Source organism: Lonchura striata, chromosome 3 (assembly GCF_050655825.1).
Source record: "Lonchura striata isolate lonStrDom1 chromosome 3, ASM5065582v1, whole genome shotgun sequence".
NCBI classification, from domain to species: domain Eukaryota; kingdom Metazoa; phylum Chordata; class Aves; order Passeriformes; family Estrildidae; genus Lonchura; species Lonchura striata.
The window spans coordinates 87,702,923-87,715,695 of record NC_140705.1 but is presented as its reverse complement, the minus strand read 5'-3'; the positions used below and the strand labels follow the sequence as shown (position 1 = coordinate 87,715,695).

The 12,773-nt window shown below is 50.6% G+C and overlaps 1 protein-coding gene across 12 annotated transcripts in view; it reads right to left on the bottom strand.

Moving 5' to 3' along the window:
* Positions 1-5,160: 5,160 nt before the first annotated feature.
* Positions 5,161-12,773, bottom strand: part of EML6 (EMAP like 6) — an 87,681-nt gene continuing 80,068 nt past the window's right edge. For all 12 annotated transcript variants that reach the window (XM_085575739.1, XM_085575737.1, XM_085575741.1 and 9 more), the window contains 8 exons: positions 12,484-12,598; positions 11,825-12,013; positions 10,671-10,843; positions 9,800-9,962; positions 9,187-9,290; positions 8,004-8,157; positions 7,670-7,770; positions 5,161-7,110 (listed from right to left, as the gene is read on the bottom strand). In XM_085575739.1, the coding sequence (XP_085431865.1) occupies positions 7,086-7,110; positions 7,670-7,770; positions 8,004-8,157; positions 9,187-9,290; positions 9,800-9,962; positions 10,671-10,843; positions 11,825-12,013; positions 12,484-12,598 (1,024 nt within the window). In that variant the 3' untranslated portion in view covers positions 5,161-7,085. The remainder of the gene's footprint in view (positions 7,111-7,669; positions 7,771-8,003; positions 8,158-9,186; positions 9,291-9,799; positions 9,963-10,670; positions 10,844-11,824; positions 12,014-12,483; positions 12,599-12,773) is intronic.

The following is a 12,773-nucleotide window of genomic DNA, read 5'->3' as shown; positions in this document are numbered from 1 at the left end:
TTTGGCTTTCTTGAGGCAAGTTTAATCTATTTGTGTTTATTTGAAGTTCATTGTGATAAATACCCATTGTCCATGGTGGTGGCAGTAGTGTCCCAGTAGAGCGCGGTGTAGGGTGGATTTGTCAGGGTCCCTCTTCTTCTTCTGCAGCATGAAGGAGCTGCTCAGGGCCACCTCCAGAGTCCCAGGGAGCTCCAGAGGGTGTCAGGCTCTTGGATTTTGAAACAGGAGTGGTTAATGCCATTTTCAAGTTTGAAGGAAATAAGTCCCAATAATGTTTCCAGGTCAAAGTGTTGATTCTGATTTAAGAGCTGGACATAGAAAACTTGTGTACAAATTTATTTGATATGCAGATCTTAAGTGAATGGCATCTTGACCGTTGAAAAATAGAAATTCATGCATTAGTATTTCAGTTTACAGTACAATACAGCATTACTTCTGAGCATTTTATACAGGAAGCCAGACCACAGAGACATACAAACCATAAGTAAGTGTTTTCCTGACAGACACTGTTGCAGAGGATAGATAGATACGATTGTTATTTTAGCTAGCCGGATGTCACTTCTACCCTTGGATGAATCCTGGAGTGAAATGGACTGTTCTTCCCACCCTGCAAAAGATTGTGGTTCATCCCACACCTCTGTACCTGCCCCTAAAACAGAGTCTGTAACCCCATTGGCCCATGCCTTGTCCCAGCCCACCTAGGAACCCCTGAAAAGGGGGCTCCGAGCGGCCATGCGGTCTCTTGGCCCTCTCCTCTCTTGGATTTCCTCCCTCTCTTGGCCCTCTCCTCCCCTCTTGGACTTCCTCCCTCTCTTGGACTCCCTTCCTCCCTGGGGCTTCCCCTCTCCTAAACCCTCCGTTTCTCTCTCCCCTCCCCCGTCCTCCTAAGCCCAGCCACGTGCTATGCCTGAGAGCACGAGGCCTGGGCATCCCTGAATTCTCCAATAAACCTCTTCCCCCAAGAGCAAGCTTCAGAGATCTCTGCCTCCCAACACCCCCAACCGTGCAAGAGGAGCCTACTCATCCCTCAACTGGCGCCCAACGTGGAAGAAAAAGGAATCCACGAATTTCGACACCTCCATGCACGGTAATTACCTGTGATAGCCTCCTCTTCGCTCTGAGCACAGGCTGTCGTTGCTAAGCAACGTAGAAGCCTTATCTCTTTAAAGTTTGCCGAGGCATTTTACCCTCGAGCACCATCGCCTGTCAATAGCCGGCTTTTGGAGCTCTTGGGACTGCCCGACAAGGAACTGTGAGCTGGTGGCACGTGGCCACGTTAAGAGAGCGCACCGAGCACTGCCTAGCACTGCCTGCGCTGGAAGCCCCGAGGGGGGAGGTCTGAAGGTCCCGAGCACGGAAAAGCCGTCCGGAGAGACGCCCGGAGCTCTGAGGGGACCTGTGCAGAGTCCTGAGGAGAGGATCTCTGCTTTTGCGAATTTGAGGTGAGCTACACAGGTCTAAAATATGGGACAATCCCACTCTACCCAAGATAGAGATCTCTACAAACAATTGAACCATCTTTTACGTAGTTATAACAGTAGTTTGCCTAAGAAAGAGTTAAAATCCCTTTTGGAATGGGTCCTGCCCCACTTCCCTCATGCGAATCGATCAGCCGCCTTTACCAAAGAATTCTGGGACTCAGTAGGTGATAAGCTTTTTATTGAGATTTCCAGGAGAGACGCCGTTGCCTGTGACCTACTCCCAGCATTTAGAGCTGTGGCCGAACTGTTCGTTCCTCGAACGCCGGTCCCGGCCATGCGGCCGGCCCACGCGGCTGCTGACGACCGCGCCGCGATCCCCTCCCGCCCCGCCCCTCCCCCTCCCGCCGCGGCCCCGGCCGCAACCGCCACGGCCGCGACCCCACCCCCTCCCGCCGCGGCCGCCCCCCTGAGCGACGCGGTGCCCGCCGCCCCCGCCCTGGCCCCTGCGACCCCCCACCCAACACCCCCACCGCGCCGCCGGCCGCCGGCCCCCGCAGCCGCTCCCACCCCTGCCGCTTCCGCCGCGACCGCGACCCCACCCCCAACCGCCGCGGCTGCGCCGGCCCCCGCGACCACCCCCCGCACCCCCCCGATCCCCGCGCCGCGCCGCCTGCCGCCGGGCTCGGCGGCCCCCGCCGCGGCCGCCCCCGCCCCCCCCGCCGCGGCCGTCCCCGCCCCTCCCGCCTCCGCCGCGATCAGCCCCGGCCCCGCCCCACCCCCCGCGGTCGCCGCTCCTGTCCCGGCCCCCGCGGCCGCCCCGCCCCCCCCACTGGCCGCGGGGCTTGTGCCCGCCCCGGCTCCCCCCGAAACCCCCCTAGCAGCGGCTGTTGCTACTTTCGTTGGCTCCTTACAAAGCGCCTTTGCCGCGTTTCTACAAACGCTCGATCCAGCGCTCGCCGCCGCCGCTGCCTTGCCGCCGCTGCCCGCGCCGGGAGGGCGCTTGGCCACGCCCCCAATCCCGGACGTGCGACATGAAGCACCGGGAAGCCCGGTGCGCCCACCCCAGCCCGAGCCCCGGCCGTGGGGGGACACCCCGGGTCCCCGCGCCGCGACCCCGCCACCCCCCGCCCCCCGCAAACCCCCCCGCGGAACGTGCCCATCGTCAGCATGCTCCGGCGGGGCGGCAGACGCGGCCGCCATCTTGGTTCGGCCGGCGGACCACGTGGTGCGCCCCGCGCATGCGCAGTTCGCGGTGCCCCCGGTCCGGCCGGTCCCCGTCGCCTCTGCCGCGCCGCCGATAGAGCCTGCCACTCCCGCCGCGCCCCGTGCCGCGACCCCACCACCCCCCGCCTCCCGGCAACCCCCCCGCGGTGCGGGCCCAACATCAGACGGCTCCGGCGGGGCGGCAGACGCGGCCGCCATCTTGGTTCGGCCGGCGGACCACGTGACGCCCTCCCCGCATGCGCGGTTCGCGGTGTCCCCGGTCTGGCCGGTTCCCGCCGCCTCTGCCCCGCCGCCGACGGAGCCCGCCGCTCCCCCCGCGCCCCGTGCCGCGGTCTGCGATCAGCCAGACCCCCCGAGCTCAGCGGCGGCGCCGGCAGAACCCCCGGAGCCGCCAGAAGGAGCCCCACCGCCGACGCCGGGGACCACCGAGTCGCTTCCGGGTTTGCCGCTAAAGCCCTCCGTGCCGGGTGCCCGCCCGAAACTCCGGCCAGCCGTGCAACAAGTAGTTCTCGTCACCCCACCGCCTCCCCTACAGCCCCTGGATGCCCCCGCTTCCTCTCCTAGGCTGCATCCACATTCCACAGCTGCAGCCTCAGCTTGGAGAGATCCCTCCGCATCCTCAGGTTTCTCCCATGAGCCTTTGCTGACAGTCTCCACTCCTGCCCCTCTGCCCCAGCTGTTGGCAGCTGCAGCTGACTTACAGCTTAGCATGCAGCCAGGGAAAGAGGAACAGCACCTGGCAGCTGCTTTGACGAGTACAGGATCCACGGAGAACTGTGCTAGCCCTACCAGTACCACCCCTGCTGCCTCAGTTTCCCAGGATGCTCAGGGAATCATTGATGGCCTCCAACTGATGGACAGGCATATATCCAAGCCTCATGGTCCCAGAGAGTGGACGGCTGTCCCATCTCTGGACAAGAGAGAATTCCTAGTAGCGGCAGGAGATAGTTGCTTACCTTTCTCCTATGGTTACCAGCTGTTGGGTACCATAGAAAAGACATCTAAAGCCCTAGAAAGCAGCTTATTAAAACAGAAAAGGGGAATATATAAGGCCACACCCCAAAATAGGTTCAGCAAAGCCCCATATGCATACAATTTTTCAAATTGCTGTATAGGACAGCCTGACATCCCCATTTACAGACACTTCCTGAACAACAAAAAAGTAAAAATAAAAGTCTTGATCAAGACCTCAGTCACAGGACAAATAGAAAGCCCATGCAACCTTGTAACGTGGGAGAGAGGGTTTGCTTGTGTCTCTACAGGTGAAGGACTCAGATGGATCCCGGCAAAGAATGTAAAGCCTTACCATACACCAAAATCTGGCAGTGCCCTCACAAATGGCAGTGACTTTGCAGGTGCAAACCAAGAAGCAAGCGCTCAGATTTGAACTGTGATAAGACGAGATGAAAACTACCTGCCAAAAACAACTCAAGACTATGGACATTTGTTTTCACATGCATGTTACTTTTGTACGCTTGTTGTTACATTTGTTCTCTTATTTTTGTATTGAAGTTTCACCTATAGGTTAACCAAAGACAAATGCCTGGGTAACTCTGGCCAAGACTGCAAGCTCTGATACCATATCTCTAACTGATACAAAGCTCTAATAGACTTTTTCAACCTAGTCAATTATAGAACCTTCCCCAAAAGGTTTTTATAACACTACCTCAGTTAAATTCTTCCATTAGACTAAAGTATTCAAATGGTTAAAATGCTCAATCAGTAAAGAAATAAACGCCACCTTGATTACAATTAATAATCTAGCTAAACAGTTTAACTGAAGGTTTGAGCTCTGCATCTTGGCTGAAGGAACTCTGTAAAGTAAGCTTGATTGTTTTTAGAGTAATAAGTGTAGTTTCATTAGCAATATGTTATGTACCCCAAGTTGTGCAAAAATAGTAATTAAGTCTGTATTTACCTTTTCAAAAGTTTAACGAAAAGGGGCAATTGTTGCAGAGGATAGATAGATACGATTGTTATTTTAGCTAGCCGGATGTCACTTCTACCCTTGGATGAATCCTGGAGTGAAATGGACTGTTCTTCCCACCCTGCAAAAGATTGTGGTTCATCCCACACCTCTGTACCTGCCCCTAAAACAGAGTCTGTAACCCCATTGGCCCATGCCTTGTCCCAGCCCACCTAGGAACCCCTGAAAAGGGGGCTCCGAGCGGCCATGCGGTCTCTTGGCCCTCTCCTCTCTTGGATTTCCTCCCTCTCTTGGCCCTCTCCTCCCCTCTTGGACTTCCTCCCTCTCTTGGACTCCCTTCCTCCCTGGGGCTTCCCCTCTCCTAAACCCTCCGTTTCTCTCTCCCCTCCCCCGTCCTCCTAAGCCCAGCCACGTGCTATGCCTGAGAGCACGAGGCCTGGGCATCCCTGAATTCTCCAATAAACCTCTTCCCCCAAGAGCAAGCTTCAGAGATCTCTGCCTCCCAACACCCCCAACCGTGCAAGAGGAGAATACTCTTCCCTCAAGACACTATTGCTTGAAGATATTTCTCACATCACTGTTGATTAATTCATTCTGCCACGCAACTGGTTTTATTTGGGATACAATCAATGTGTAAGGAAGGCAAACATGAGTGGTTACAACATAGGCAGAGGTGCTCGCTGCTGGCAGCACCTCACAGAACAGGATTTGATCCTGAAGGTTTCTTTAAATAAAAAAAGACTGCATAGGGACTCATACTGTGTATCTGACAAACTGCTCTGCTGTATAGTCATATAAGGCATTAATAAATTCAATTGTAAAAAAAAAAAAAGGTGATTTTTTGAGGTTGCTGAAGCACTTCATGTGTTAAACAGACAGGAATACACTCCTTTAATGGGATGTTTTGCTACTTTTCTGTGCAGTGGGCAGCAGAAACAGACTGGCAGGAAGGTTCCAGAGTTCAAAATCCTATTGTCCTGAACTGGGACTAAAGCACTGTTCCTTTTCAGAGAGTAAATGTAAGTCTAAATGTTTTATTTTGGCCTCTATTTTTTTAATTAAGAAAGTTAATTTCAAAATATGGCTGTTGTTCCATGCCCAGAATCTTAAATATCTTAAAATACATATTTTGGCATTGCCCATATTTGCTATTCCTTTTTAAACTTTCTCCAATTCCACTGTCCCTTGAGCTTTTGGTTTTGTCAAAATATTCTAACAAATACTGAAGGGTTTGAGTTGCCTTTTGGGAGTATCTGTCTGTGGTTCCACTTTCACATGGAGGCAGCTCTCCTTTGATCTCAGCTGTCCCCCAGGCCAGGACAAGAGGCTCTGTGGGGTGAAGGAGAAGCAGGGATAGGGAGAGGAGCCCAGAGTCATCCGCAATAAGCTTCCCCCCCCCCCCCAAAAAAAAAAAGCTGCATTTCCTGGTACCAGAGGATTTGTTTTGCTTACAACCAGCATGGACTGGCTGGAGGGAACACATAGCCCTGCTATAGGGACATTCCAGGGATGTTTTTGAAGGCTTAGGACCCCGCTCCAGAACAGGAAATAAGGATTGATGGAGGCTTTCCTACCAGGCCAAGATTCTGGCTGGCCATTGCCTGTAGGAGTGTAAAGCACATTTTCCCAGAAGTGGGGAGCATGCAGGAACACTTCCTCTCACTCACTGTTGGAGTTTAGCTTGCACTGCTGGCTGCAGGAGCAGCTGCCCAGGAGCTGGAATGCCGTCACTTTGGCCTTCTGACAGCACAGAGCTGCTTGCTGTCGGAAACAGTGGGGAATTCACTTGTGAAGGTATTAAAAAACCAAAGCAGAAAACAGGGATCGTGTAAGCACCCAGCTGGAAAAGGTGAGAGTGGTTTAGCCCTCCTCTGGGTGAGAGTCATAGCACCATGTGTGGAAAGCAGGTGGGGAGAGGCAAGGCTGCAGCCCAAACTACTAGAAAATTATTCCAAGGCACTTCATGGATAGAAAATTCTGCCAAGTATATATATTTAAAAATAAAATGGACTTAAAAAAAAAAAAAGGATACTTTGCTCCTTCAATTAATGAAAGCTGAAGGGTTACCTCCCCTGTCCCCAGCCTGCTCATTAAATGCTCCCAGCTTTACTGAGTTCACAAAATTGGACTTTTAAGCAGGTGTGGTTAAAACCCACCCACTTCTTGAACGTTGTTCAAGCCACAAATTCAGAAATTAAAGGGCCCAGTATTTTGTCAGCATTTTCTCCCTTTTCAGACATGGTTTGAACAACACAGTATTAGGCAAAAGCAGCTTTGTGAGTGAACTGTTCATCCCTTTGGGATCCCCAGGTTACCCTTCAAACCACAGCTTCCTTCGCAAGGGTGTCAGGCTTTCCAAGGCCAGCTCCCATCCCCTTTCGGTAATTTGGGATGAGTGATCTGGAAATGTCAGCCTGCAGCAGGGCTGGGATTCCTGCAGCTGGAGGGGCATTCCCAGCTGCCCCGGCCAGCACAGCCCTCGCTGGGGCATGACAGCAGCAACCAGAGGCTCCTCAGAGGCAGCGCCACACGAAGACACTGGAGACAGGAGTGAGAGCAGGGATTGGCATTTGGCACAGCCCAATGAGACAGAAAATAAACACATTGGGTGTGTGAAGCACACACTGTGTGTGTGTGCAATACACTCTGTGCACACTGTGGCTCTGCATATGTATATGCAATGTGTGTGCACTGTATACGTGCATGTCTGCAGAGTGAGCACTGTGTGTGTAGTGGGCATGTGCATTGTGTGCACAGTTTATGTGTGTCTGTGCATGACTGCAGCGTGAGTGTGCACCCTGTGTGTGTGTGTGCTCTGTGGGCAGTGTCTGTGCACTGTCTGTGCATATGCAGTGTGTATGTGTCTGAGCATACCTGTGTGCACTCTGTGGGCCATGTGGATCTGTGTGTGTGCACTGTGTATCCATGTCTGCTGTGTTTGTGCACTGCGTACGTGCAGTGTATTTGTGAGTGGGATGTGGCTGTGTGGGTCACGTTAGTGTGTCTGTATGTGTGCACAGCCGTGGCTGTGTCCCTTTCTGTGTGTGTCTGGCTCTGTGTCCCTATGTGTGTGACTGCCCCAGCCCCAGCCCATTACCTGCAGTCGTCCCCTCCAGTGCTCACCACGAACTTGTCATCGTGCGAGAAGCGGATGTTGGTGACGTGCGCCGAGTGCCCGAAGTATCGCTTGTGTTTGGCCTGTGGGACAGGGCACCAGCTCAGGGATGGCACCAGGCAAAGGACTGTGCCCACAGCCATCCTGACACCAAGTCCATCTCGCTCCCTGGGAGCTGCCCATGGATGGACTGTGCTGTTTGGATGCTGTAAGAGCTTCCTGAGGATGGACCACGCTGGTTGGGTGCTGTAACAACGAGTGCTGTGGGGTTTGGGAAAGCAAAAGCTCCTTAGGTGAAAGTAAAACAGGCACTTACAAATTTCTCCGTGCATGGGAAGTCAAACAGCTTGACCAGCCCGAAGTCATCTCCTGTGACTATGTTCAGGCCAGCGTGGGTCACACAGGCACAGTTGACATCTGCTTTATCTGCATTTCGTGGCCAGATCCCAATGACTTCATCTCCAAGAATGCTGTTCCAAAATCAAGGTAAATAAAATACATTAGACCATAAGACATAAATTGCTGCTGCTCTTCCACAGGAGGCTGAGCCAACACAGGTCAATAATAAAAAATTGCTGCATTTAAAATAAAATTGTCCCTTTTAAATTATTGCCCCTGAGCTCATAATGGAGACCATCACACTAATACATCATTTTTATGTGATTCTTAAGCAATCTCTATCCATTAATCCTTATGTTTATTTCCCATTATCTGGCATCATTCTACACCAGCACCTTGTGCAGCTCTGGTCTCTATGAGCCTTCCCCTGGGATTTCTGACTGCACTGTTCCCTTAGCTGTGAGTTCCTGAATGATGGAATGCTTGTCTCGATGTTGACTCGTTCTCAGAAATAGGTGTTCTTCCCCTGGCTTCAGTTCTCTGTAATCATTTACCCACAGACTCGCTGCCAGAGGCATCTGCCCCCTCCCACCACCTGTCAAGAGTCCTCTGAAATGGGGAATTTGGGGCAGATTTTTATGCCAGCAGAGCAGAGTAGGAGGATTCTCATTTACCTTCTCCTAGCCCTGCCTGCTTCTCACCCCACTATCACATCTGCCTTTGGTCTGTCCCACTTCTTGCAGGAAGAGCACAGCCACAGTTCTGCAATCCTGGGGGCACATTCCTGTGTTCATCCACATCAAGAAATACATTTTAATGACTCTCAGAACTCCTTAATGCAATCAGTGCACTTTTTCAGGCCTTCCATGCTGCTGGCATTTGCTGATGTGGGACAAGGCTGCCTGGAGTGGCCCAGAGCCATGTGAGGGGCCTGGGATGAGTGGCAATGAGCCACTGTGGCTCTGTGAGAGCCCCCGGTGTTATTAACAGCACTAATTACTACAGACACCAAACAGCCAAAGGGTGTCGGGTAGAGCTCTGAGGAAGCAGAGCCTGGGTGCACTTGCAGGTTTGCCAGACCCTGGGGACATATCGGCATTTACACACCCAAACCTGTGGCCTGACCCCAGTGCTGGCCCCATGCTCTCCTTGGGTGTTACCTGGTCCATGTGGCCCAGGTGATTTTCTCTATGACTGCAGGGTCTGTGATTTGCTTTCCCAGTGGCACCTCGTGAACTTGACGCTTGTAGGCACCTGTGGATACCTGAAAGTGGGAAAGGAAAAACCTGGAACCTCTGCTATAAACACGTAATTTTCTGTAAAATTTCCAACAGTCTCACCGGGTTTTATCAGCAATTAAACATCTAGGATAATATTTCTCTTTTTTCCTCATTACCTGGAATTCATCACATGACATATAAAGGAAGAACAATGTTACAGGATGATGACGGAAGGAGATGCTCACATACATCTGTGAGCTGACAGATTTTATCTCACTTCTATACTTTATCTCAACCTAATTTTACTAAATCAGAAACATTTCTGAAGGAAACCCTTTCAAATTAACAATTTAACAATGGAGCTCTCACATACATCCCAGCCTCAGGGAGGAAGAGAACTGCTTTCATATGGATATAATCCACAATTTCTTTTTCAGCATTGTACCCCTTCCACTGACCTGGAATAATGCTTTGCCCTTAGCACAGCTCAAACCTCCATCTCGTTATGGTGTTCCAACAAACCCGAGCACTCCGGGGGCTATCCCAGACATACCTGGATGTACCTGCTGTCTGCAGAGAAGTCCATCTGTATGACAAAACTGGCAATGTCCTTGCAGTAGCCAATTCGGTTTAGGGTTGTGCCTTGAGCGAGATCATAAAAATCCACAGTATGTTCTTGTGAGCCCACTGCCAAAAATCTGTTATCTGGACTGATCCTAAATAAAACGGAGTGGGAATGTCACTGGCTGTTTTGGTGCAAGATTTGCCTTTCATGCTAACGTGACAGGAACTTTTTTTAATGAAAAACACAAAAAACCTTCTGTCAACAGCGAGATTGAACCCAAACCAAAACTTGATACTTATTTAGAAGAGGAAGACTCAGGATCTCTCTGACAGAGGACAGGGTTAGACGGAATATTGGGAAGGATTTTTTGCCTGTGAGGATGGTGAGGCCCAGGCACAGGTTCCCCAGAGAAGCTGTGGCTGCCCCATGACTGAAAATATCCAAGGCCAAGTTGGATGGGGCTTGAAGCAAGCTGGGATAGTGGAAGGTGCCCCTGCTCATGACAGGGGTTGGGACTGGATGAGCTTTATGGTCTCTTCCAAACCAAACCATTCCATGACTCTATTCTGTGTTGTTTGTTGTTAAATTGTATTAATATTGTGTTCACATAAAGGCACAGCACAGTGTGCAGAGCAACACTAATCCTCTGGGAGTCAGCTACAGGAACTTCAATTTGAAGAATTAATCCCGATAATTACAGCTGTGCAGTGGCTGTGACTGAATCAAAGCACAGCCACAGTGCCCTTCACCAGCTCACACAGGTTTCAACAGACACAGACTTACAAAACCTCTGCAAATCCACCTGGCACTCGATGGCCATTTTGTTGAGCTAGGGCTGTGTATTTTGAGCACCTCCTACCTGATGTCTTGAATTGCAGACTTCCTGTCCCGCTTCTTGCCCCAGACCTTGAGGCTGTTGACCAGCAGGATGACGAACTCTCCGTTCCTCATGCCGATGGCCACCATCTCGCCGTCAGGGCTGTATGCAGCGCAGCGCGCGGGGTGCCCCAGGCTCACCTTGTTCACCAGCTTCTGCGGGGACACACGCAACAGGCTCACACCTGCCCAGAACACAGAGAACTTCCAAACACAAAGTATAAAACTTGCTTAATTAAAAACAAATCAACTCTGTTTCCCTCTAAACATAAACCTGAAATGTCACACCGAGACTCACATCCCACCAGACATATGTCGCTAAGCAGACTTCAAAATAGATGTGATTTGGATGGGGTGTTCATGTTTGCATTATTTTTTTAGACTGACATTTAGTGTCACACCAGAAAAAGGACTATTTAGCAGAACAAGCTGAAAGACCTAAGTTGTTTCAAAGATGACTTTGACATCTTCAACAACTGCTGATTGGCACAGAGCTTTCCCATTTCATTTGATATGTGGAAACATCCTAGAAAGCTCTTGCATTTTTACCTAGCTGGTTGTATTTATAATAGATTAATTTTCCTCATTGAAAATTATTCCTGTTAGCTCAGGTAGCAAGCTTTTGGAAAGGTTTATGCTGGCCAAAAGGAGCTAAAAAATTTTTGGTGTCTTTTTTTTAATGTTTTATTTGTTGTTTTTAAAAATGGTTGTTATTAGTCAATTTGACTTGGAAAAATCCCTGAGGCAACATGCAGAGTTCCAAAGGAAGACTCTGAAGAAGAGGGAGCCGTGCCTGCCAGGAAAGGGGAATGATGGGCAGGGGCTGTGTGTGTGTGTGACAGCACAGTCTGGGTCATCCAGACAGGCAATGTGGAATTAAAATGCTTCCTTGATCCCCCAGCCTGCAGATTTGGATCCAAATAAACAACACTAAACAAGAGACACTCCATGGACAGGTGTGCTGGTGAATCCCTGCATTCCTCTGGGAATGCTGGTGCCAAACATGACTAAAACCTGCTCAGGACGAGGCAAAACCCTTCTTTCATTCCAGGGCTGCTCAAAGGCACAGCTGGAAAAATGGATACTTGGCTAAAATGTTAATTTTTGATCACACGTTTTTATGTTCGCGGTACTCACTTTGTCCAACAGGTCCCAGATCCTGGCTGTCCCATCATTGCTTGCAGAGATAAATATGTCTTTGGAGGGGTGTGTTGCCAAACCCCAGATTTCCCCTTCCATGTGACAGTCAATCAGCAAGTTTGAAGCTGCGTTTTTTTCTCCTACTTCAAGGATTTCTCCATCTTTTGTTCCCACTAAGATTTTCCCCTGTTTGTAGCCAAAGAAAAGGAGTGGAGAGAGTTGGCCAGTGTAGCAGTAACTGCTAAGGTTTAAACTGCCAGATCTTCCTTGGCAAATACTTGGAAAAAGCATAAACAGATTAAGCTTGTAATCGGTTAATGGTTACTTGATTGGCAATATAAACCAACATTCCTCTGTGGTGTTTTTATTAAGGAATGTATCAGATTCCTGAGCAAAATGAAACAGAGGCCATCCCTGGAGCACTCAGCTGGACAGGTCCCACCTTGTGCAGCATCACTGCTCCTTTCTCATGCACAATTCAAACACATGCAAGAGTTCCTGCAGCAAGTCACATGACTGTTATTCCTACTGTGTTCCACTCCACCAAAACTCAGGGTCTCTCAGTAACTCCCAGTGGGGGTTTTGTGACTTTAAAGAACAAACAGAAGTTCAGGCAAGCAGCAGAGCTCTGCCCTCTGCCCCGGGCCGCTCCTCACCTTGCCCCGGCACACGGAGCGCACACACTCAATGAGCTGCCCGGTCTCCAGCTGGAAGGCTCGGCACCGCTTCATCTCCTGGTCCCACAGCTTCACTGCTCCTCCCTCCTTCGTGCTGCAAAGGAGGCCTGGTGTTACCTGGATGTTTCCTTTACATACGAACATGTCACTGGTATTTTTTTGTTTAAATCACTAAACATACATTGACCCACCCTCCACTCTATGTCACTATTATGATGCAATGGTAAGTAAATAATAAAAAGTTAAATGCTTTCGCATTTCATGTTTTA